We start from the raw sequence: 25,312 nt of genomic DNA, 5'->3' as shown, positions 1-25,312 counted from the left end.
AAAAAAAAAAAAAAAAAAAAAAAAAAAAAAAAAAAGGCGAAGCAAAGCATATTCCTCATTCATATTGTTTCCCTAATTGTTCTAGATTATTTGCTGAGAAACAATTCCAAGAAACATCAAGAGCATGTGTTTTGCCTCTATCAAGTACAGAAGATCTGCAATGGTGGGGCAAGGAGGGAGTGAGAGAATTTTACTTTAAAATAGTGAACAAAAATGACAAATTTGAAAGACACAACAACTTGACCAGGAGGAAGCAAGTCACTCCAAAGCTAAGCAAAGTAAGTGTTAGAGTAATAGGGCTAAGTCATGTAGCTGCTCAACTAGATTATGGTATATACTACAGAGATTTGGATTTAAGAGGCTTAACAAGTTAAACATTCTCAGCCTCCTCATTAGACTTTTCTCATGCATTAACTGCTCATTTGTACATTGGTCTCCATTGTCTTCAAATGCTTCACAGATAACTGGATTTAATAATCACTTTCAAAAGGTGGCATAGTCTATGTCAAAATATTAAAAACTTAACAGTCTGATGAATGTCATGAGAATGCCAATTCATCATTTTAAATATTGATGAGGGAGGTGATTATGGGTAATTGTTATGAGTACTTTGGGCCCTCTGTCACCAAATGCCCCCTACCCTGCCCCCATCCCACCTTTAACCACCTTAGAGTTCTACTTGATTCATTTGAAGATCACCATTTTTTTCAGGCTACTTCCAAAGGTGTCTAGAAAACTCAACTGGCAGACAGCCAGCCAGCCTGTCTTCTTTACATCTCTCATGTTCAAGGGTAAAACAAGGCAGAAAAGGGGCCATGCAGGAGTGGGGGCAGGTAATCTTATTTTTTAACTGTGGGGGATGGGGTAGGTATAGGTTTATGTACAGGAGTGAGACTCTGCCCTTTTTACAAGATCATCAAAGAGGGGAAAAAGCCCTTTTCATCCCCATCCTGGCTACCGGGATCTAGGATCTTCCTATGGGTAGTAGAAGCTCCCCTCTTTTACCCTCCTAACAGAACTGGAAGCAGAGTGACCCAATGCCCTCTTCCAAGAAGAAACTCTGAATTCAGGGACAATGTAGCATCACCTAAACCATAGCATGTTGCAAGGTCCCTGACCTGCCACCAGCACAGCCAGGACCCACACTCTCTGGAACCACTTGTAAATTGACCAGTCCTATGTAGATGCCTCTCCAAATATATTGGGAAAAACATGAACTTCAGGACCCCAACTTGCATCAACCTATCCCTGCTAGCCCCTTGGGGACAAAGAAAGATCTCTCACCCTTAGTATAGAGTTGGGAAGCAGCCTTACCTCCAGAGCTTCTGGGGAACCCAGAACCTTGGCATAGAGTTCACAAAGTTTCTTCAACCTGTGAATGAAAAGAGGCAAAAGTGAAAATAAAGGAAAGAAGGGAAGGAAAGAAAAAGTGGGAAAGAGGCATTTATCCCCTCATAAAAAAGACTCCATGAGCCATTGATTTCACGCCAACATTTCATTTTAATTTTTTAAAACAAGGCATTTTGTTCCATTTCAGATGTCTTAAATCTTTGAGGTCACAAATATTAATCACACAGGATTGCTGGTAAGTCTTCAAGAAAGTAAAGTGATGCATTGCCTGAATTATGGTATTATTTTATTATTTTAAATCCAGGAGCCCTTTTGTTTATGAACAAAATGTTTATGAAACAAATGTTTATGAAAATGACTAAGTTCTTCTCCTTCCCTCTCTTCCTTCTCTCTCTTTCTTTTTCTTTGTTTTTATATGAATGAAGTAACTTCCTGCTAGCAGAGGAATGGCTAGAAACAGCAAAGAAATAAGTACAGAAGTAGAACCAAATATATAAGGAAATTTAGAATTCATAAAGGTGGACATTTTAAGCCCACAGGGAAAAGACATTCTTCAATGAAATGGCACTGGGACAAACAGCTGCCCATGAAAGAAATAAAGTTGGATGCTTACATTATTTTCTTACACCAAAATATATTTCAGAAGAATCAAAGATTTACATTTAACAGGTGAAACCATAAAACAAATGGAAGAATGGGTGATTTCTAAAAAAATTATCTTGGAATGAGAAAGTCTTTTCTATGCATGATAGATATTCAGAAACCATGGTTTTAAAATGGATAAATTTAACTACATAAAAAGATAAAATTTTATTATAGTATAAAATGAATAAGCCATAAACAGGATCAAAAGGCAAAGTGTGAAAAGATTTGTTCCAGGCATTGGAAACCCAGCAGTGAGCCAATCAGACAAAACATCCTACCTTAATGATCTTATATTCTAGTGGGGACATTTCTAGGGAAGAGGACCAGGCAGACAGCTACAGCCCTGGTCATGTGCAGAGGTAACATTGATCATGGAGGAGAACCCTGATGGAATCGGAAAGCATGCATCATAATACATTTCAGGAGCTCTTTCCTGGTAAATAGATTATTAGCAGTGGTGTGGGAATAAATAATTGGCAGTGGTGAACACTAATTGCAAGAAGAAAGTGCCACCTCCAGAGAAATTAGTCCCTTTGTACCTATAGTCCGTAATTGTTATGCATGATTCATGTACTATGTACAGCAGACTTCCCCACAACACAGTAATTTTTCTACCTGGTTTATCTCCTTCCAAGCAAATTTTCAGTCCCTGGGTTATATCCATTTTCATATTCTCCATAGCCCCTAGAATGGTGTCTTACGTACAATAAACTCAATAAATATTAATTTGAAAACTTTGGTTCTTAAGTTATCAGCACTATGTCTTTTACAACAAGACCCTTATAATTAACATAACAAACAAGTAGCATTGGCAATACACATATAATTAGGCAGTCTGTAAGTTAAAAAGTTAAGTAAAAATGAAAGGCAGGCAAGTAGGTAGAAATGAAGGAAAGAAGGAGAAAAGGGAGGGAAGGACAGAGTGGGGGGAAAGGAAGGAAGAAACGAAAGAAGCAGCACTTCTTTTGTTACCTTTCCTCTTTGGTGAGACGTGCTAGTTTTCTGGCTTTGTGGGCCAGGATAAATCTAAGACATACAAACAAGAAAAAGGGGAGAAATTAATGGTTGCTTTCATCCTAGCCTCATTTTTGTAGCTACACATGTGCCCAGTTTACACAGTTAAAAGTCTACCAAAAGAAACAAACTATATATTAACTTATCTTACGTTCAAAGTTTTTGATTTACATGCCAAATTTCTGACACTGAAGAGCACTTTCTAACTTCAAGGAGTCAAGCGACTAAAAGTAGATAACTGGCCATAATTTTTGCCTTGGATAACACTATGGCTGACCCACTTCCCCTCACCCAGCTGGTGGTCAATAAGAATAATCCTTGGGCCTCAAATGCCCACTTAAGGCTATGTCTGAGCCTTTTCAATTTCATCCAGTCCTTGCTCTTTGGTTTTGTCTCCACCGTGGTGTCTCCCTAGCACCCAATCTTCTAGATTCCATCTCAATTTCTAGCTCCATGATTGCCTTCAACTTACAATTGGCTTTGATCTCCCTGTTCTGACCGTTGGCTCTCTCTGAGATAAACTCATACATGTCCTAGGGCTCATCTTAATTTTGGATACTCCAGGTCACCATCTCTCTGGGCCAGGACATCCTGGTCTTCCCTTCCCATGTGCTGGTCTTCCCTGGAAAGCTGAAGACTAGGCTGGTCTTGGCTCTTCTCTACTGAGACTCAGAAATCTCAGCATCCCAATTAAGTAACATGGATGCCCACACAGCCTCCATAAGAAGTCTCTTAGTAAAACACCCCAAGTCAGGTCTTTGTATCATGCCTTCAACAAAAGATGGGTCACCAAAATGTTTCTACCCCCAACACTAAATACTAATAGAAAATTAACACAAAAATTTAAAAATATTATTGGTATTCTGCTTCCTACCTAGATATTTATTCATTGGAAGACATTATTTAGAAAAGAACCAGTAATAATTTTTATACTGTTGAATTTGAAAAATAGTGCCACAGGGTAAAAAAACATCACTTAACAAAGTTTGGGGCACATTTGTTAATAGTATGTGATTACCTTGTCAACACTAATAGCAACCACAGCACCATAATTGTGCCTTACCCCATTATGGCGGCATAGTTGCCTTCAGGTTTGGTATCATCCAATGTGTAGGCAACTGGAGCTTCCTCTCCTTCAATAATCATGGTTCCACAGTAATCTTAGAGAACAGCAAAATGGAACAGCATATTCATCACTCTATCAAACTATCCATTGCAGATATAATGAAGTGCATGTTTTTAAACTTGAGAAGCCCAAAGGCCAAATATAGCATGTCATACTCCAAACATATGAAGGCAAACCAAACTGATGTCAAAGGAGGACTAAGTAGCCAGCATTTTTTGAAAAAAATCAAACCATAAGCCCTTTTCTGCAAAGAATAAAGCATATGATATTAGGAATTCGTCTAGGTCACCATTTAATGAAAACTGGTTTTCCTTGCAGTTAATACTTGGGCTCCCTGTTTTCTCTTTCACAAGAAATCAGAATAAATCCAAAGATGTATAAAGGAAATACCAGTTCATTACTGTAAAAAAGAAGAGACTGAACACTGACATTTTATAAGAAGTCACTTATTCTAATTCTAAGTAGTTCTTCATTATCTGGAGGCAGTGTTTAGAGGAAAATTTATAGCACTAAATGCCCAAAAGAGAAAGCAGGGAAGATCTAAAACCGACACCCTAACATCACAATTAAAAGAACTAGAGAAGCAAGAGCAAACACATTCAAAAGCTAGCACAAGACAAGAAATAACTAAGATCAGAGCAGAACTGAAGGAGATAGAGACACAAAAACCCTTCAAAAAATCAGTGAATCCAGGAGCTGGTTTTTTGAAAAGATCAACAAAATAGATAGCCCACTAGCCAGACTAATCAAGAAGAAAAGAGAGAAGAATCAAATAGATATAACACAAAATGATAAAGGGGATATTACCACCAATCCCACAGAAATACAAACTACCATCAATGAATACCATAAACACCTCTATGCAAATAAACTAGAAAACCTAGAAGAAATGGATAAATTCCTGGACACATACACCCTCCCAAGACTAAACCAGGAAGAAGAGAACAATAACAAATTCTGAAATTGAGGCAATAATTAATAGCCTACCAACCAAAAAAAGTCCAGGACCAGACGGATTCACAGCCGAATTCTACCAGAGGTACAAGGAGGAGCTGGTACCATTCCTTCTGAAACTATTCCAAACAATAGAAAAAGAGGGACCCCTCCCTAACTCATTTTATGAGGCCAGCACCATCCTGATACCAATGCCTGGCAGAGACACAACAAAGAAAGACAATTTTAGATCAATATCCCTGATGAATATCGATGCGAAAATCCTCAATAAAATACTAGCAAACCGAATCCAGCAGTACATAAAAAAGCCTATCCACCATGATCAAGGCAACTTCCTCCCCGGGATGCAAGGCTGGTTCAACATACGTAAATCAGTAAACATAATCCATCACGTAAACAGAACCAATGACAAAAACCACATCATTATCTCAATAGATGCAGAAAAGGCCTTCGATAAAATTCAACAGCCCTTTATGCTAAAATCTCTCAATAAACTAGGTACTGATGGAACGTATCTCAAAATAATAAAAACTATTTATGACAAACCCACAGCCAATATCATACTGAATGAGCAAAACCTGGAAGCATTCCCTTTGAAAATTGGCACAAGACAGGGATGCCCTCTCTCACCACTCCTATTCAATATAGTATTGGAAGCTCTGGCCAGGGCAATCAGGCAAGAGAAAGAAATAAAGTGTTCAAATAGGAAGAGAGGAAGTCGAATTGTCTCTGTTTGCAGACGACATGATTGTATACTTATTATGTGGAGGCAGAGCAGAGAGGACACGTATAACTAAAATTCATAGAATCCCAAACCCTCATTTCAAACATGACCTCCAAAGACTCTTTCCCCCGTCAAGAACAACTGGAGAAACAATTGCAGCTTATCCTGGATAACAGTGTCTTCCTCAGTTCCCTCCTGAACAAAATACAGGCATACCTCAAAGATAATGTGGGTTTCATTTCGGATAACAGAAATAAAGTGAATATAGTAATAAAGCAAATTGTGTCACACAAATTGCTTGGTTTCCCAGTGCATATAAAAGTTATAGCTACACTACACTGTAGTCTATTAAGTGTGCAATAGAATTATGTCTAAAATATGTACATAATTTAAACATACTTTATTACTAAAAAGGCTAACAATCATCTGAGCCTTGAGTGAGTTGTAATCTTGTTGCTGGTGGAGGGGCTTGCTTCTATGTTGATGGCTGCTGACTGATCAAGTTGGTGGTTGCTGAAGGTTGGTGTGGCTGTGGCAATTTTAAAAAAGAAGACAACAGTGAAGTGTGCCACATCAACTGACTCTTTTTTTCAAGAAAAATTTCTCTGGAGCCTGTGATACTGTTTGATAGCATTTTACCCATGGTAGAACTTCTTTCAAAATTGGAGTCAATCCTCTCCAACCCTGTCACTGCTTTATCAACTAAATTTATGTAATATTCTAAATCCTTTCTTGTCAATCAACAATGTTCACAGAATCTTCACCAGGAGGAGTTTCCATCTCAAGAAACCATGTTCTTTGCACATCCATAAGAAGCAACTCCCCATCTATTCAAGTTTTGTCATGAGATGGCAGCAATTCACTCACATCTTCAGGTTCCACTTATGATTCTAATTCTCTTGCTATTTCCACCATATCTGCAGTTAATTCCTCCACTGAAGTCTTGAACCCCTCAAAGTCGCTCATGAGGATTGGAATCAACTTCTTTCAAACTCCTGTTAATGTTGATATACTGACTTCCTTCCATGAACCACGAATGTTTTTAATGGCATTGACAATAGTGAACTCTTTCCAGAAGGTTTTCAATTTACTTTGCCCAGATCCATCAGACAGGCAGGAGGACTGTAAGGCAGGTATAGCCTTACAAAATGTATTTCTTAAATAATAAGACTTGAAAGTTGAAATTACCCCTTGATCCATGGGCTGCAAAATGGACATTATGTTAGCAGGCATGAAAACAACAATAATCTTCTTGCACATCTCCATCAGAGCCCTTGGGTGACCAGGTGCATTGTCCATGAACAGTAACATTTTGAGGAATCTTTTTTCTTCTTAGCAGTAGGTCTCAAGAGTGGGCTTAAAATATTCAGTAAACCATGCTATAAATAAATAGGCTGTCATTCAGGCTTTGTTGCTGTTTGATAGCATTTATAGAGCATAGGCAGAGTAGACTTAGCATAATTCTTAAGGATCCTAGAATTTCCTGAATGGTAAGTGGACATTGACTTCAACTTAAAGTCACTAGCTGCATTAACTCCTAACAACAGAGACAGCCTGTCCTTTGAAGCTTTGAAGCCAGGTACTGACTTCCTTTCTCTAGCTATGAAGGTCCTAGATGGCATTTTCTTCCAATATAACGCTGTTTGGTCTACATCAAAAAACTTTTGTTTCCGATCGGGTACGGTGGCTCTTGCCTATAATCCTAGCACTTTGGGAGGCCGAGGCGGGTGGATCACTTGAGGTCAGGAGTTCAAGACCAGCCTGGCTAACATGGTGAAACCCCATCTCTACTAAAAATACAAATATTAGATGGGTGTGGTGGCATGCGACTGTAACCCCAGCTACACGGGAGGCTGAGGCAGGAGAATCACTTGAACATGGGAGTCGGAGGTTGCAGTGAGCCGAGATCATGCCATGTACTCCAGCCTGGGTGAAACAGCGAGACTCCATCTCAAAACAAAACAAAACAGTCTGTTGTTTAATGTAGCCACCTCTTTCAATGTTCTTAGGTAGAACTTCTGGATAACTTGCTGCAGTTTCTTCATCAGCCCTTGCTGTTTCGCTTTGCACTTTTATATTATGGGGAGAAGGCTTCATTCCTTAAACTTCATGAACCAACTTCTGCTAGCTTCACACTTTTCTTCTGCAGCTTCAACTTCAATTGAAGAGAGCTGAGGGCCTTGCTCTGGATCTAGGCTTTGGCTTAAAGGAATGTTGTGGCTGGTTTGATCTTCTATTCAGACCATTCAGATTTTCTCCATATCAGCAATAAGGCTGTTTTACTTTCTTATCATTCATATGTTCACTGGAGTGTACTTTTAATTTCCTTCAAGAATTTTTCTTTTGCATTTACAACTTGGGTATTTGGCACAAGAGGCCTAGCTTTCAGCCTATCTCAGCTTTTGATATGCCTTCCTCACTCAGCTTAATCATTTCTAGTTTTTGATTTAAAGCAAGAGATGTGCAGCACTTTCTTTCACTTGAACACTGGGGAGACCACTGTAGGGTCATTCATTGGCCTTATTTCATTACTGTTATGTCTCAGGGAATAGGGATACCCAAGAAGATGGAGAGATCTGGGGGAACAGTTGGTTGACTGAGCAGTCAGAATACACACAGCATTTATCAATTAAGTTTGCCGTCTTATATGAGTGCTGTTTATGAAACTCCAAAACAATTACACTAGTAACATCAAAGGTGATCACTGATCACCATGACAAACATAATAATAATGAAAGTTTGAAACATTGTGAGAATTACCAAAATGTGACACAGAGACACGAAGTGAGTATACACTGTTGGAAAAATGATGCTGATAAACTTGCTCAATGCAGGGTTGCCACAAACCTTCAATTTGTAAAAAAGTGCAATTAAGTGAAGTTCAATAAAAAGAGGTGTGCCTATATATACAATTTCAAAAGACGGTGACAGGGCACTGGTGAAAATGTCAGGACAGAGTCTGAAATGTTATAACAATATATTACTGCAGTGTACCACTCCTCCTGCTCCATCATTTCCTTGCAAAATTGAGGTTGTTTAAATAAAATTATTGTGGAAGACTCAGCGGCAAATGTTGTATAGAAAACCCAACAAGAAGATTTCAAAATAAGGAAGAAAGAACAGAGAAAGGACCTCCCCAACATGTGTGCATATGTGTGTGTAAGCAGAAAAACCAGGAAGCCTTTTAAAGGGAACTTGTCTCTTTCTCTCCTCCTGCACCCCTCCCCACTGTGCACCTGTTAGAATCAATGTCCCAATCAGCCACTGGCTTGAGGGGTGCTTGAATGCCCATCAGATGTGCTGGGGCATGAAAAGATGTTGAGAAAGACTGAAGTATGTGAAGAAGAAATGTTTAAAGTCTAAGAACTCAAGATTTAAAAATACAAGAGAACCATCTTAGGAATCCCCTGTTATAAGAAGGCAAGAGAGAGAGGAGACAAATAGGACAAGATCTGATCAAAGAACATGTGCATACTGATCATGTAGGGATCGGCTGGACAGGACCAGCATAGGACGCCAGGCTGGCCAAGGTGGAGATACTGCTTTCTCGATGGAGGGGCTCCTTGGACACTTCCTTTTCAGAGTGAATCTGGCCTCTGAGTCAAGTGGGTGCACTTAGTGGAGGTGAAGGAACAAGGGGCAGAGAGAAAAGTCATGTTCATGCCAGGACAAGCTATGCAGCACGGAAGGGATTTCTGCCACTTGCAGATAGAAAACTCAAGAGTCCCACTCATGCACAAAAAACATCTCATCAGCTTTGTAGGGCCTTACTCTTAGAAAAAGAGAAGTGATATGCAAGGATATCCAAACACTTAAAGAAGTTCTTAAAGAATAAAGGCAAAGACAAAAGCAGAAACAAATTCACAACTAACAAATGAACCAGAAAAACTATGGGAGGTGGGGTAGGTAGGGGGAGGGACCCAATAATTCAGGTAGTAGAAGAAATTTCCCCCAAAGTGCTAACTTTCTCAGAGAGAAGCAAAGCCATTGTAGCTCTGGGAGGTAACAAAGAGGCATGTTCAGAATAAAATAATTCAATAGAAGCTTTTGTAATGTAGGGGTGTGGAGACAGGAGCTTTGATGAGATGATAATAACACTCATCTGGATGAATAACTGAAGAAGTTTACCAAGGACAAAATTAAAGGAAAAAAATAATACGGGAATGTCCTATCTGACATAGTATAACATATTATAAACATGTTATAAAGCTACAGATATTAAAACAGTACAATGCTGTCGTAGGATTAGATAATATAAACCTGTGCTTTCCAAAGTGGGAGTGTACACTAGACTGCACATCTAGATAGTGGAAGAAAATACTAGAGATTTTGGTTTTTCAATTTAAGCTTTTTAAAAAGTCTACTTTTCAAATGTTTTATAGTTACAACGATACAATTTTTCACAGGTACTTGTGTATAATTTAGGAATATCTATAATGGTAGTTTATGTCTACATCTTTTAATAAGTAGAGCTGCAAAAATGTTTAGAACCCAGTGACGAAGATCAGTGGAACAGAAAGAATCCATGTATAGAATGTAGTAGGGGGAACCATCTTATGACAAATTGATGAAAACTGATTCACTGGGAAAAAATATTTGCAATATAAACAGAAAAAAACTTTAATGAGCAAAGGTAATTTACAAAATGATACCTTGTTAATGATAAAAATTACAAATTATAGATAAATGAGGTAATTTCTCCTACCCAAATGACAAAAAATTTTTAAATATTATTAGCTGTTGTCTTAGACTGCTGGTGTTGCTATAAAGGGATACCTGAGACTGGGTAATATATAAAGGAAAGAGGATATTTATTTGGCTCATGGTTTCTACAGACTGTACAAGAAACATGGCGCCAGCATCTGCTTCTCTTGAGGGCCTCAGGAAGCTTCCACTCATGGCTGGAGGTGAAGAAGAGCTGGCATGTGCAGATCACTTGGCGAGACGGGAGGCAAGAAAGAGGAGAGGGAAGCGCCAGGCTCTTTTTAACAACCAGCTCTCATGGGAACTGACAGCAAGAACTGACTTATTACCTCAGGGAGGAGGATGGCACCACGATGTTCAGGAGGGATCTGCCCACATGACCCAAACACTTGCTTTTAGGCCCCACCTCCAACATTGGGGTTCAAATTTCAACATGAGATTTGGAGAAGACAAATATGGAACTTATATCAACTGGCAAGGATGTGAGAGGACAGAAACCCTAATAAAAATTTCACAGGTCTACCCAAATCAATTGACTTGATAATTCCATCCTACAGCATTTATCAAAAAGAAATGCTCCTATACAAATATGTAGAGCTATATGAAGGATGCTGTTTATTGCAGCATGGTGTATAATAGCAAAAACTTGGAAACAAGAAAAATGACTATCAACAGCAGATATCTTGGGTAAATTCTGATGAGGCACACAATGATATACTGGTTATTCAGTTGTAGAAAGGGGGTAGATTTAAATGTACTGCTTTGGAGAGATGTCCATGGCGTACTGTTAACAGGAAAAAGCAAATTTCAGTATGATATGTATGATGTATGATTTTTTTTAAAAAACATGTTTTTGGAAAAATATATTAACATATTTATTTAAAATTAAAGTTATATTTGTATAAAATATTTATTATATTATTTAACATGTATTTCCAGTACATATAGTTCTCTCTACATATATGTAGGGATGCTCACACACATATATTTAAAGTACAGGTTGAGTATCCCTATCCCTTATATGAAATGCTTGAGACAAGAAGTGTTTCAAATTTTGGCTCTTTTCAGATTTTGGAATTCTTGCATATACATAATGAGATTTGAGGGTGTGACCCAAGCCCAACTACCAGATTCATTTATGTTTCAAATACATCTTATACACATAGTATGAAGGTAATTTTATACAATATTTTAATAATTTTGTATGAGAAACAAAGTTTTGACTGTGACCCATCACATGAGGTCAGGTATGGAATTTTCTACTTGAGACATCATGTCGATGCTTCAGAAGTTTCAGAATTTGAAGCATTTTGAATTCTGAGTTTTCAGATTAGGGATGTGAAACTTGTATTACCTATGTATACAGTAAATCTTTAAGGATAAACAATCTACATTTTTAACAGTGGCCCTATAGGGGGAGGAACAATAGAAGAGAAACATTTTTCACACACTTTTGTTTTTTGAAAGTCTTATGGTCATTATATTTACTTCTGTAATTTAGAAAAACAGGTATAGCTTCTGCCATTGAAAACATAAATTGATATAAATTAGATGTAAATATTTAAGGGAAAGTAGAAATGGTTCATAGATGAACAAAAGCAAGGAGACCACAAGAATTCAATGCATTGCTAACAGCCTACCCCTTCCACAGAAGTGGGCTAGAATGAGGGGCTGATGCATCCCGTGTAGGGTGGGGTGCTGACGGTGAGGGCAGCTAGACAGGATGTCTCGGTGGAAGGCCAGCAAAAAATAGGAGGCCCGTCCTTGCAAATTCACAAAGATGTTACACACTAAGAGACTGGGAAGCATTTCCTGGGATAATCAATCTAAAAGCAATCAGGTGCTCTTACCACACACAGGAGGTGACCATGTGAGGAAATGGATATGTTAATTTGCTTGACCACAAATCATTTCACTACGTACATGTGTATCAAAACATTATGAAGTACACCTTAAATATCTACAATTAAAAATAAAATAAAAGCAGTGTTTAGCATGATGCTGGGATTGGGTGGGGGGTGTGGAGGGGAGAAGCAATCAAGAGTTGGCTACCGCTGTCTGTATCAAAATACAAAACGTTACCTTCATTTTAATAACCCAAGCCACACCGAACATGTAAAACAAAACAAAGCAACATAAAACCAAAACTCTGGTGATTACTGACTGTGTGCCTGATATGTGCTAATCACGGTGCTGGATTGTTGGGGCTGCATAATTCATACCCTTCTATCTTGTTACCTCATATTGACTGAGCTTGTATATGACTAGTTAATTACAGTGTCTTTGGCAGTGATGTTGATAGTCTGGTGCAAAGCAAAGATCTTGTTATAAGAGTGAACTTCAGATTTCATTTCAGAAGCTTTCAAATAAGTGTCATTGAATACACTTATCAATGTAACAGGAATCATATTGGATGTGAGTCTGGAGCCCTACTTGGTGTTTCTATAATAGCCTAGAACTCAATACATGGTTGTGCAATTACCAGTTTACATGACTATCTTCCTCCCGAGTCTGGATTTTCTGGGGCAAGGAAAAGTGCCTTTGAATTCTCAATGCCTAGCACTGTGTCTGGCATACAATAGGTGCCCAGTTGAAGAAATATATTAAAGTTGTAACTCAAAAGAAATCTCAAATGCTTTGGTGAGGCTATCTCATGTCAACAAACTTTTTTTTTTTTTGAGATAGAGATGGAGTCTCACTCTGTTGCCCAGGCTGAAGTTCAATCATAGCTCATTCACTGTATCCTCCACCTCCTGGGCTCAAGCAATCCTCCAGTCTCAGCCTCCTGAGTAGCTGGTACTACAGGTATGCACCACTATGCCTTGCCCACAATCATTTTTTAAAAGTCTTATGCAAGGCTCATTACCGACAAGGACCAAGTCAGATTCTGAGGGTGGAGATCTTGGGTTTTCTTTTTGATACTAGTGCCTAACAACTTGCCTGGCACATAGCAGGCCTAAGATAAAGATTTGCAGGCATGAATGGAAAGTTACAGTTCCTCTCCATAAATAAAGGCACTCACACTCATTAAGAGAAGACTGTATTCCTGGTCTTAAACCTTATCTACTTGCCACCAGCCAGTCATTTAAAATGGGTGACCTGGGTCACAAGAGGAAGTAATTCAGTACCAGTGTGTTACACCCATTAGATTCAAAGACTAAAATGACAGGGCTCTTTGTGGTGGATCACTGCACTGACTTTGCAAACAGTAGATTACTTGCTCAACTGATGCACCCATCCAATAGCAGTCCTAAACGTGATTATCTGCAACGTGGAGAATGAAGAGCCTGTGATGCAGATGAAAAAGAGTAGTATACAGGAAAAAGCACCCTAAGGCAAAATTGTGGCACTTTCCCCATTTGCCTCCAACCTTCTTTCCGCAGTCTTGCTTCTCCTTGGAGTACATCCTGCCCTTCACCCTCAGTCCTAGATACTGACTCTTCTTACGTGGCTTCCACTTGGAAGAAAAGTGGGTGCTACAAGAGCAAATATGACAAGATTCTAGCATTGTGCTGTCTGCGTGTGGCTACTTGCATTTATATTTAAAGCAATTAAAATTAAATAGAATTCTTATGCTTGTAATCCCAGCACTTTGGGAGGCCGAGGCAGGTGGATCATGAGGTCAGGAGACCGAGACCATCCTGGCTAACATGGTGAAACCCTGTCTCTACTAAAATGACAAAAAATTAGCCAGGTGTGGTGGCACGCATCTGTAATCCCAGCTACTTGGGAGGCTGAGGCAGGAGAATTGCTTGAACCCGGGAGGCAGGGGTTTCAGTGAGCCAAGATCGCACCACTGCACTCCAGCCTGGGCAACAGAGCAAAACTCTATCTCAAAAAAAAAAAAAAAAAAAAAATTAAATAGAATTTTAAAATCTGATTCCCAAGTCTCACTAGCTGTATTTCAAGTGTTCAGTACCCACATGTGGCTAGTGACTAGTGCTAGTGTATTAAAGCAGCTCTAGAACATTCCCATCATTGTAGAATACAGCACCTCAGTGAGCATCCCTGTAATATTCTACCCAGTTGAGTAGTACACTTGTTGAAATGTGCAAATGAATAAATGAATTTAATTTAATATGGTAGAATCGACACTAGTGAGAGAGAGCCAAGAAATTTTCAGAATCCCAACCTTTGTGATTGGCTTTATAAACCCATACTTGAAAACACTGAATTGGAAAAGACTACTCACCTTTTTTCACAAGATTTTGTGGGAGGATTAAATAAACATTTTGTTGATTTACAAAGAGTTGGTTATATTCTTTTTTTTTTTTTTTCTTTTTTTTGAGACGGAGTCTCGCTCTGTCACCCAGGCTGGAGTGCAGTGGCCGGATGTCAGCTCACTGCAAGCTCCGCCTCCTGGGTTTATGCCATTCTCCTGCCTCAGCCTCCCGAGTAGCCGGGACTACAGGTGCCCGCCACCTCGCCCGGCTAGTTTTTTTTTTTTTTTTGTATTTTTTAGTAGAGACGGGGTTTCACCATGTTAGCCAGGATGGTCTCGATCTCCTGACCTCGTGATCCGCCCGTCTCGGCCTCCCAAAGTGCTGGGATTACAGGCTTGAGCCACCGCGCCCGGCCGAGTTGGTTATATTCTAAGGAAAGTTAATTCCATGAGTTTGTGCCAATATATTTTATTTAAAAGAATTGTCCTTAGAACCTGGATTAACATTTTATGTCCAGTATTCTAACAAAACAGTTACATGCAAACACATGTGTTTAAGTTTTCAAAAGCAATTGCAACAAAAACAAAAATTGCCAAGTGGGACCTAATTAAACTAAAGAGCTTCTACACAGCAAAAGAAACTATCAAGAAAGTAAACACACAGCCTACAAAATGGTAGAAAATATTTGCAAACTATGCCCCTGACAAAGGTCTAATATTCAGAATCTATAAGGAACTTAACAAGCAAAAACCAAATAACCCCATTAAAAAGTAGGCAAAATGCATGAACAGACACTTCTCAAAAGAAGACATACAAGTGGCCAAAAGCATATGAAAAAGAGCTCTACATCACTAATCATCAGATAAATGCCAATCAAAACCACCATGAGATACCATCTCACACAAGTCAGAATGGCTATTATTAAAAAGTCAAAAAATAAGAGATGTTGGAGAAAAAGGAGCACTTATGCATTGTTGGTGGAAATGTAAGTTAGTTCAGTCACTGTGAAAAGAAATTTGGAGTTTTCTCAAAGAACTAAAAATAGAACTATCATGTGACCCAGCAATCTCATTATTAGGTATATACCCAAAGGAATATAAATTGTTCTACCAAAAAGCCACATGCACTCATATGTTCATCACAGCACTACTCACAATAGCAAACATGGGGAATCAACATAGGTGCCCATCAAAGGTGGATTAGATAAAGAAAATGTGGTATGGATATACCATGGAATACTATGCAGCCATAAAAAAGAATGAAATCATGTTCTTTGCAGCAACATGGATGCAGCTCGAGGCTATTATCCTAAGTGAATCAATGCAGAAACAGAAAACCAAATACCACAAGTTACCACTTATAAGTGAGAGCTAAGCATGGGGTACATATGGATATAAAGATGAAAATAATAGACACTAAGCACTACTAAAGGGGGAGGTAAGAAGTAGGCAAGAGTTGAAAACCTACCTATTGGGTACTATGTTCACTACCTGGGTGACAGGATCATTCATACCCCAAACCTCAGCATCATGCAACATATCCATGTAACAAATCTGCACATGTACCCCTGAATCTAAAATAAAAGTTGACCTTTTTTTTTTTTAAATGCGTGCCTTAGCCACAAGTTTCTTGGACCTTCTTCTAAAGGTTTTTATATAAGGAAAATACTCACCCTTTTTCCTCCAGAAAGGCTCTTTATAATAAACTATACACTTGATGACTGAACCCAAAGGCACACGAGTGATCATCTGGTTTCTCATCATTGGCAGAGGGGGATTGAAGTGAATCTTCATGCCCAGAGTAGGAGGAATAGCACTAATCACATATTTAGCCTGAAAGAAAAGCAGCACGGTTAAACGGTGTTGCCCTGTTGCTTTTGTTTTTTCCCAATGATTCCCTCTCATTCTACCGTTGTCCCTTTTCAGTCTCTTAAAGAAGTGACAAGGATTTTGTTGAAACCTAAAGTAGCCTTTATTGTTCCTTAGTTCCAAACCTCCAATGACTTTCCATTGCACTTAGAGTCAAAGCCAAGTTTCTCACATCATCGCCAAGGCCACACATGAAATGGGCCCATTAAATCACTGATCTCACCTCCTGTTACTTTTGCCCTCACTCCTCTTACTTCTGCCATTTTTCTTTTTCTTTTTTCCTTTTTTTTTTTTTTTTGAGACCGAGTCTCACTCTGTCACCAGACTGGAGTGCAGTGGCGTGATCTTGGCTCACTGAAACCTCCGCGACCCAGGTTCAAGCGATTCTCCTGCCTCAGCCTCCGGAGTAGCTGGGACTACAGGCGTGGGCCACTACGCCCAGCTAATTTTTGTATTTTTAGTAAAGACAGGGTTTCACCACGTTGGCCAGGATGGTCTTGATCTCTTGACCTTGTGATCTTCCCACCTTGGCCTCCCAAAGTGCTGGGATTAGAGGCGTGAGCCACCGCGCCCGCCCTGCCTGCCATTTTGATCACCTTGCTGTTCCTTGGTCACACCAGGCTTGCTCCCACTTCAGGGCCTTGGCACTGGCTGTTCCATCTTCTTCTCTCAGGGAGCCACATGGCTCAATCCCTCGTCCCCTCCAATTCTCTATCAGATATCACCTTCTCAGTGAGGCCTTCCCTGAGGACCTTATTTAAACTTGCATAACCAATTCTCCCATACCACTTTCTGGTATGGCCTCTCCCCACCTCGCTGCTTGATTTTTTCCACATTAATTATCATTCTCTGACATACTTTATATTTTAACTATATGTTTCTTTACAGTCTTTCTCCTTCACTAGAAGGAGAATTGTATGTGGGCAGAGAATTGTATCTGTTTTGTTCACGACTGTGTTCCTAACTCCTAGAATAATGTCAGACACATAGGAGGTGCTTGATATTTACCAACTAAATATTTTCCGTGTTTTTCTAATTACATAAAAGCAAAATACAGAGGGTTGATAATACCTTTATATGTTTTTACAAATCCTCCCCCACCCCAAATAGTCTGGTTCTCTTTTCCTTTTTTTCAGTTAGAGGTAGCCTTTTCACTTTTGGCAAAAAGACTGTCTATAAAGTGTGCGACATTGTTGACTTCAACTTTGATTATCTATGAGACTGTGGCCTCTTCCCACTTGTTTAAGTGTCTTGGTAACTCTGAGTGGAAAAATGTCAGACCAAAGTGCTTTTTTCCATTCTCTCACTCAATAACGATCACCACAGAAGACATCTGTGACCAAATGTGGAGTGGGTTTTCCCCACATATGTAGCAAGCAAGCAATTCTATAGCAGACACCAGCCATGTGTCCTCTGAATTCAATTCAATTCTGACAGTATCTATCTGGAGATAGCTTCTGATCCTACAGGTTGAGGGCTCAGTCTCCAAGACTGTCCCCCACCTTCAGATGTCAGTCACAAGTCCAGCTTCCAGAACTTCTGACCAATCTGCTTCCAGTTGACGTTCCGCTTCCAGTTGACGTTCCTACAAGCCCTTCGAGTTTGATTAATTTGCTACAGTGGCTCACAGAACTCAGGGAAACATGTTTACTGTTTTATTATAAAGGATATTACAAAGGGTACAGAGGAAGAGGTGCCTAGGGCAAGGGATGTGAGAAGGGGCATGGAGCTTTCATGCCCTCCCCAGGCATGCCATTCTCAAGGAACCTCCAGTTGTGCAGATATCCAGAAGCTCCCAGAACTCGGTCCTTTTGAGTTTTTATGGAGGCTTCATTATGTAGGCACAATTGATTATATCATTGGCCACTGGTGATCAATTGAACCTTCAGCCCCTTGCCTCATCCCCTCCCTGGAGGCTGGGGGTGGGGCTGAAAATCCCAACCCTCTAATCCTTCCATGGTCTTTCCTGTGACCAGCCCCATCCTGAAGCTACCGAGGGGCTGCCAGCCATCAATCATTGGCATCAAAGGACATCACTCTGGAGATTCTAAGAGTTTTTAAAGTTGTATGCCAGGAAACTGGGATGAAGATCAAATATATATTTCATGATATCACAGTTACCTCATACATCTCATGGTTTAGGGTCTCCACAAGGACATTTTCTCTTGTCTGGTCAATGTAGATCACAGGCCTCTCCAGCTTCACTCGGTCTCCAAGGAGGTCCATTATCCGCTCGCTCACTTGACCAGATCCGCCCACAAATTTCCTCTCCTGGAAAGAGAAAAGGAGGTGAAAGAGAAATGCAGAGATGGGCATAAGTTGCTAAATTGCTAGTTGTCCTCATATATCTCTACTCTGAGATGTCTAACATTTCATTTTGAGGCTGTGAATAGTGGCTTTCACCATGGTTTTCTAACTAGGAATTGCTGTCTTTGGACAAAATTACAGGATTTCTAAGTTACTTTACAAGCTATGCTCTTGTAGATTCCCAGGCTCCAACCTTAGCTGGACATCTTCAGAATGACCGCTATGTCCCACCTTTCTGGTCACCATCCCTGCTGTCTGTCCTATCTGCAGTCTTTTGTTGGGAGCTGGACCTGGTGAAGCTGTACCTAAAGCTCTTCCTTAGCTTGCCTGAGCAGACCTAAGCCTGATTTCCCTTGCTCTGTGGCTCAAGCGCAGAACTTCCCTGCCTCCCACCATGTCCCTTTCCCCCAGACCAGCCTACTCCCTGTTGCAGGATGCCCATCTTATCCTGGGTCAGATGCCTGCTGTCTCTGTAGCCATTGAAGTCATTTCACCTCACTGTACCCACCTGCCCTGAGTCTTGCTAAAACTTCCAAATGTTCTTTTTTGTTTGTTTGTTTGTTTTTTATTTTTTATTTTTTAATTATACTTTAAGTTCTGGGGTACATGTGCATAACGTGCAGGTTTGTTGCATATGTATACTTGTGCCATGTTGGTGTGCTGCACCCATCAACTCGTCAGCTCTACCTGGCTATGCCCACGGTTGACCTGACTGCCTCCTCCTCAATTTTCAGTTAAGGTCAGAGAAGGAGAAGGAGAAGGAGAAAGAGAAAAGGAGGAGGAGAAAGAGGAGGAGGAGGAGGAGAAGAGAGAGAAAGAAGAGGAGGAGGGAGAGAGAGAAGAACAGAACATGACAACCAAGCAGATTATCTAAGAACTCCAATCTGTTCCTACTGTGTCTAGCACAGTGCCTTATACAGTGCCGGGGCTCAAGAAATGGGCACTGAATGAACGAATAGATAAATGAATTCCATGCATAGTATGTGTTTTAAATTGAAAATGCATTTCGGACTTTCCTTTATAAACTTTCCAAGAAGTGCTCAAGATAAGCTTACTTCACATGGTCTCCTACAAACTTACCAAATAATAATTGAGTGTATGGAAAATGGCAACAGTGCATAAAGAGAGACAAGCCTAGTTTTAAAATTACACTGGACACTGGGTTCTCACAGTGGGTACCTGACAACAGACTGTGCCTTACAAGAAACACTTTGAGCTGCCATGGTAATGCTCTAAAAGCCACAAGCCTGCTTCCCACTTCAGCAGTTCATGATTGAAGGATGATGCTGATCTTTCATTTCAGTAGCAGTGTTTTTCCATTGGGACGGTTGGGGAGTGGATGGATACCTGTCCTCCATTCGTTGTCGAGATGATTCTGGTTGTGCCTCCACACTGCTTCACATACCACAGGAACCAGAGAGCAGAGACCTCATGGGTTTCTGCAGTGACACACAGGTTCACAAAGAGAGTGCCAAGCTGCTTTGCAGATCTGCACAGGAAGAAACAAGAACAAAATTGGCAAATGCAGGAGAGCAGCTTCTTAATTCTCTAAAAATTACTTGAGTAATACGTTTTCTTGGTTAAGTTTAGTACAATATGGTAAGGTCAAAAAATTGTCACTAGAATCTAATATTACAAAGCATGACATCAGAGGCTTTTGAAATATCATATTATTTTCCCTGTAAACAAAACACCTTACTCAGAATCAGCTTGTATTCCAGATTCTTTCATGATTTCTCCCTACATTCCTGCTGCTCTTCCAGTGATCCCCATCTCAGTAAAAAGTACCACCATTTACTCAATGGCAAAAGCCAACACTCTAGAAATCAAACATTATTCCTCTCTTTCCATCGATCTTCCCCCATCCAATTCATTGGGCAGTCCCATTATCCCTCACCACATCACTCCACCTTCACCACAAATTTAGCATCCATCTGTTTCCAGGAGTACTGCAATTACTTCCTCCAGACTGGCCTCTCTGCCTTCATTCATCCTCACCTGGTATCTGTTCACCACACTCAAAACCAGAGGCTTTTCCCTCCCTACCTACCATGGTGCTCTCTCTGAAGTGTAAATCAAATCATGTCATTTTCTTGCTTAAAAAATCTCCATTGTTATCCCATTAAAACCAGAATAAGATTCAGATCTTACACCATGGCTTCCAGAGCCCTATGTGATCTAGCCCATGCCTACCTTTTCTGCCTCATCTTGTACCCTCTTCTTTTTACTCTAATGTTTCCTTAGAAAGACATATTCTCATTTGTCTATGAAAACGACCACTGGCTTCCATATTCCCAGCACCCTGACATTGTCTATCATTTTGCTACTGTATAGTATCTTTATAACTCTTTTCACTGTCTGAAATGGTATTGATTATTGGTTTATTCTTTTTGATTGCTGTCTCCCCCCACTAGAATATCAACCTATGAGAACAAAGATCTTATGTTTATCACTCACCGCAGTGTCCCCTTTAACAAATGCCTGGAACACTGTAAGCACTCAATAATTACTTGTTGCATGATTGAACAAATGAATGATTGATGAGAAATATCAGTTAAACAGTATTTTTTAAACATCCATAACGTGCAAAGGATATGCTAGATGCTGTACCAAACACAAAATTAGTCACAGTTATCTATTCAGTTATTTTACTGCCTAACAGAAGACAAGCTCAAATAATGGATGAGGGGACAAGCAATTCATAGAGCATAAATGGGTAAGCTTTTGCTTGACATTGGCAGGTAAATGGTGAGAAGTTATCACCTATCAGGAAGCACACCAGAAAGCAAATAATCTTATCCAATTTCAAGGACTCCATTATATCTAGCACATCCTAAAATTCATCAGTAGTAATGTGCACTCTGGGATATCTTTAATAAGGTCCAATCCCCCTTTTGACTTTGACATGAAGTTTGCATATTGTTAATCTTGTTATTTCTGAGGCAGAATTTTCCATCTGGTAATGTTGACAATGGGTGAAATAAATGATACTGTCTTCCATTTATTGAGCTCTTTCCATACTCCATTGTCTTTAAAATCACTATCTTGTTAAATTGTTGCAACAACCATATCAAATATCTATTATTTTTCCAAGTTCACATGCTAGAAAATGGAGTCTCGGACAGTTTAGGAGTACATAATGGCACAACTTCAAACCAGATCATACTTGACTCAAAACTCATGCTTTTGATACCTCAAAATGTTTTCTAATTAGTCAGCTGACAGCCTTGGAAGTACAAACACTCACCAAGGGGCATCTCTCTACTTTACTGTATCTTGACCCTAGAAGTTTGTAGAATCGTGCCTAACACACATACCAGTTATTGACGTTATTTGCAGCCGTAACAACCTAATAGCCTGTCTATGACAGTCCCCATCATTATAGCCTGTGAAATAATGTCATATATACATTAAAGTGGCTTACAGTTAGTTTTGTAAGATTTCTCAGGATAATTGAAGGGATGGAAATTGTTAACTCATGACTTCCTTGCGGATGCAATTTGTAGTATCTAACTAAAACAAATATCCAAACGTCAATTTAAAATAAAAGTATTATTTTATTGCTGCTTCCTAAAATCCAATTTCTTTTGTTCCTTATTTTTTAAGTGGATTGAGGGGCATACAGTAAAGGGGGTAATAAATAACTGAAACTTAACATTGGCCCAGCTGGAGAGCCAATATTTAACAAAAATATTGCTGGAATTCTAGTTGTTATTGTTGCCAATTTGGTGGGAAAGAAATAATTTTGGTTTGAACTAAAGGGAGATCTAAAAGTAATTCTGAAGGGACAGTCTCTTCCTAATCCTTTATTTGAATTTACTCTAGGAGCTTCAGTAAGAAAAGAAATAAGAACAATATTTGAAGGATGGAAGGTCAAGGAAGTTAGTGCAATAATATTTCTGAATTTTTTGCCCTGTTGACTTTTTAAAAGATAAATGTTATAATATTTTTCTACATGAAAAATACATACACATTATATAAAATTTGGAAAATTTTTAAGATAAAAAGATGAGAGAATGAATATCTTCCATGTTTCTGCCCCTCCAGAAGATAATTACTAGTCTCATTTTGATGTATTTTTTTCTAAGTATAGGTCTTTTTAAAAATGTTTTTACATAGCTGTGATCACATTGAAAATACAATTCATGTTTGCGAAGTGCACTTTGTAAACGACAATAACTGAAAGAATAATCAACATTAGTCTTGGAATGTATGATTGTGCTTTAGTCTGAATAACAATAGACTGGATATTCTGGGGATTACTTCTTTTAAATCCAGGAAATAATGCTGTGTGTATCTTGCTTGGGAAGAGTTAGAAAATTGTCTTGTGTTCTTATACTCCTAGTATCTCAGAATGCTTTATTTTGTCAAATGACTACTTAGAATATTCACTAAGTGGCGGACTAGGCCAAGGGCTATGATAGAAAATGTCAGGTTCCTGTGATCCCAAACACATATGATTGATTTTATCACCAAGAAACTTAAAAGTTCTCTAAGGAGAAAAGACCTAACTGAATTTATTAAAAGCTTTTCATAACAGGAGTTATAAAAAAATTCAGATAATTATATACTTATTATATTTGGAAAATCTGAAGTATATAATTTAAAACTAAATACTACAATTTTATTACAATTAAAATAAATTGTATTGCAAACTACATTCTCATAGAAGTGTTAGATAGCATTAGATAAATGTTTAAAAGAATATAATTAATAACAGGCATTCATTTCATGACATAAAAGGATTTTACTCTTCCAAAATTGGTTGCTTTCAAAGGTTGAAGACATAGGAGAGGCACAAAGATGTTTATTATAGAGTATTGTATAATAATGATAATAACAACAAAACCCAGAAAGTACCCAATGTGTTGAACAGGATGTTAATGGACAAATACATTACGTATTCATTTTCCATGGAATATTCTGGTACCATGAAATATGATGTTTAAAGAATAATTTTTAATGATGTAAAGTTTTTAAGCATTTTAAAAATAAATGCTTGCATAGTAATATTAAACGTTAAAAATATTTCAATGGATGTCCACTGCTTTTGCAGTGCGTATATAAACAGTTGTTTTCAGAAATGAGATCATATACCATACCACAACAGCCTGCTTTTCTATGTGCTTAATATTACTATTTTTTCCAGTCATTAAATATTCCTCTACAACACGATTTTTTAAAACCCTCGACTATTGAATTTTTTAGATGTTCCATACTTGATTCTGCCGATCTATTATTGGGTTTTCCAATCCTCCCTTTTGAAAATAATGCTTTGGATCTGCCTCTTTCACTCTTTCTCCCTCCCTCCTTCTCTCCCTGTATGCCTCTCTCTTCTTTTGTCTCACGTTCTTAAAGCTAAATTATTAGAAGCTGAATTTTTATATCAAAAAGTATATGAATTTTATGTATTTTGATTATTTCCATTTTTTAGATTCAGATATTCTAAAAGCTTGTTTTTACTTTTAGTTGGCAGTGAATGATGCCTAAAAATGAAGACATTAACCCCACAGCAAAACATATTCTCAACCAATGCTCTTCAGCAAGGCAGAGCAGTCTCCTTGAATTTGGCTTCCATTTTTCTTGTTTTGTTTACCACAAATTGACCATGTGCTTGAATTGGAACTCTCATAATCCTTTCCATTTTCCCTGCTGTCCAAGAGCAGTGTGGCCTCTCCACGTGGTCTGTCTATACAAGCCTTCACAATTTCTCTACAATTCCCAGTTCTGCCAACAAGAATTTAATGCTTAACTCATGGGTACTTCTGTCTTCACTAAAGGGGAACAGCCAGTCCAGTCACACACGTTTCCCCTGTAGTTGTGAACTATCTACAAAGGCTTTAGAGGTTCCTCTTTAAGTCCTTGAAGAGTTGCACTACATCACACAAGGTGTGGCAAATGCACATGCTAACCATCTCCACATTTGACCCCCAGTGAAGAATACAAAAATTGTCCTATATCAACAACTTCATAAATGAGAGCTTTAAGCTGATGGTCTTTAAGCTGTTTTATATAAAGAAACTAATACCTTCTGGTCTGTTCTGAGGACTTCACAGGGTAATACCACCTTTGTGATACAAAAGTATTCCAAAGAAGTAAGTTGTAATGTACAGATATCTTCAGGGTAGGAGCCAATTCCAATGGTTTTCAGCATTCCACTTGGCTGGTGGTATGGTTTTAGACACAAAGCAGTTACTTGTCCTATACTTGTTGAATGGTATTGCTAAATGAACCTGAAAGGTGGTCACAATAAATGCCTGTGCCTAATGGCAAGACTTACTCAGTCCAGCAGACCTTGTCCAGCAGCTCCTTCATTGTCATGTTGTCCCACTCTTCTGCAAGGGGAGCCTTCCATGGGGCATCACTGGGAATCTACATTCAGATGAGGATTCGAAGGAGAAAGACAAATGTAATTTTCTATTTTATTTTATTTATTTTTGTAATTTTCCATTTTAAA

The 25,312-nt window shown here is 38.9% G+C and overlaps 1 protein-coding gene across 1 annotated transcript in view; it reads right to left on the bottom strand.

Moving 5' to 3' along the window:
• MAOB (monoamine oxidase B) overlaps positions 1-25,312 on the bottom strand; it is a 117,837-nt gene that overhangs the window by 10,567 nt on the left and 81,958 nt on the right. The window contains exons 5-11 of the mRNA XM_023202817.1: positions 25,136-25,227; positions 20,203-20,344; positions 18,670-18,819; positions 16,353-16,512; positions 4,073-4,169; positions 2,968-3,021; positions 1,315-1,372 (exon numbers count right to left, since the gene is read on the bottom strand). Of these exons, the coding sequence (XP_023058585.1) occupies positions 1,315-1,372; positions 2,968-3,021; positions 4,073-4,169; positions 16,353-16,512; positions 18,670-18,819; positions 20,203-20,344; positions 25,136-25,227 (753 nt within the window). The remainder of the gene's footprint in view (positions 1-1,314; positions 1,373-2,967; positions 3,022-4,072; positions 4,170-16,352; positions 16,513-18,669; positions 18,820-20,202; positions 20,345-25,135; positions 25,228-25,312) is intronic.

Source organism: Piliocolobus tephrosceles, chromosome 12 (genome assembly GCF_002776525.5).
Source record: "Piliocolobus tephrosceles isolate RC106 chromosome 12, ASM277652v3, whole genome shotgun sequence".
In the NCBI taxonomy this organism is placed as follows: domain Eukaryota; kingdom Metazoa; phylum Chordata; class Mammalia; order Primates; family Cercopithecidae; genus Piliocolobus; species Piliocolobus tephrosceles.
Note: the sequence above shows the minus strand (reverse complement) of the source record. Positions and strands in the feature narration are given on the sequence as shown.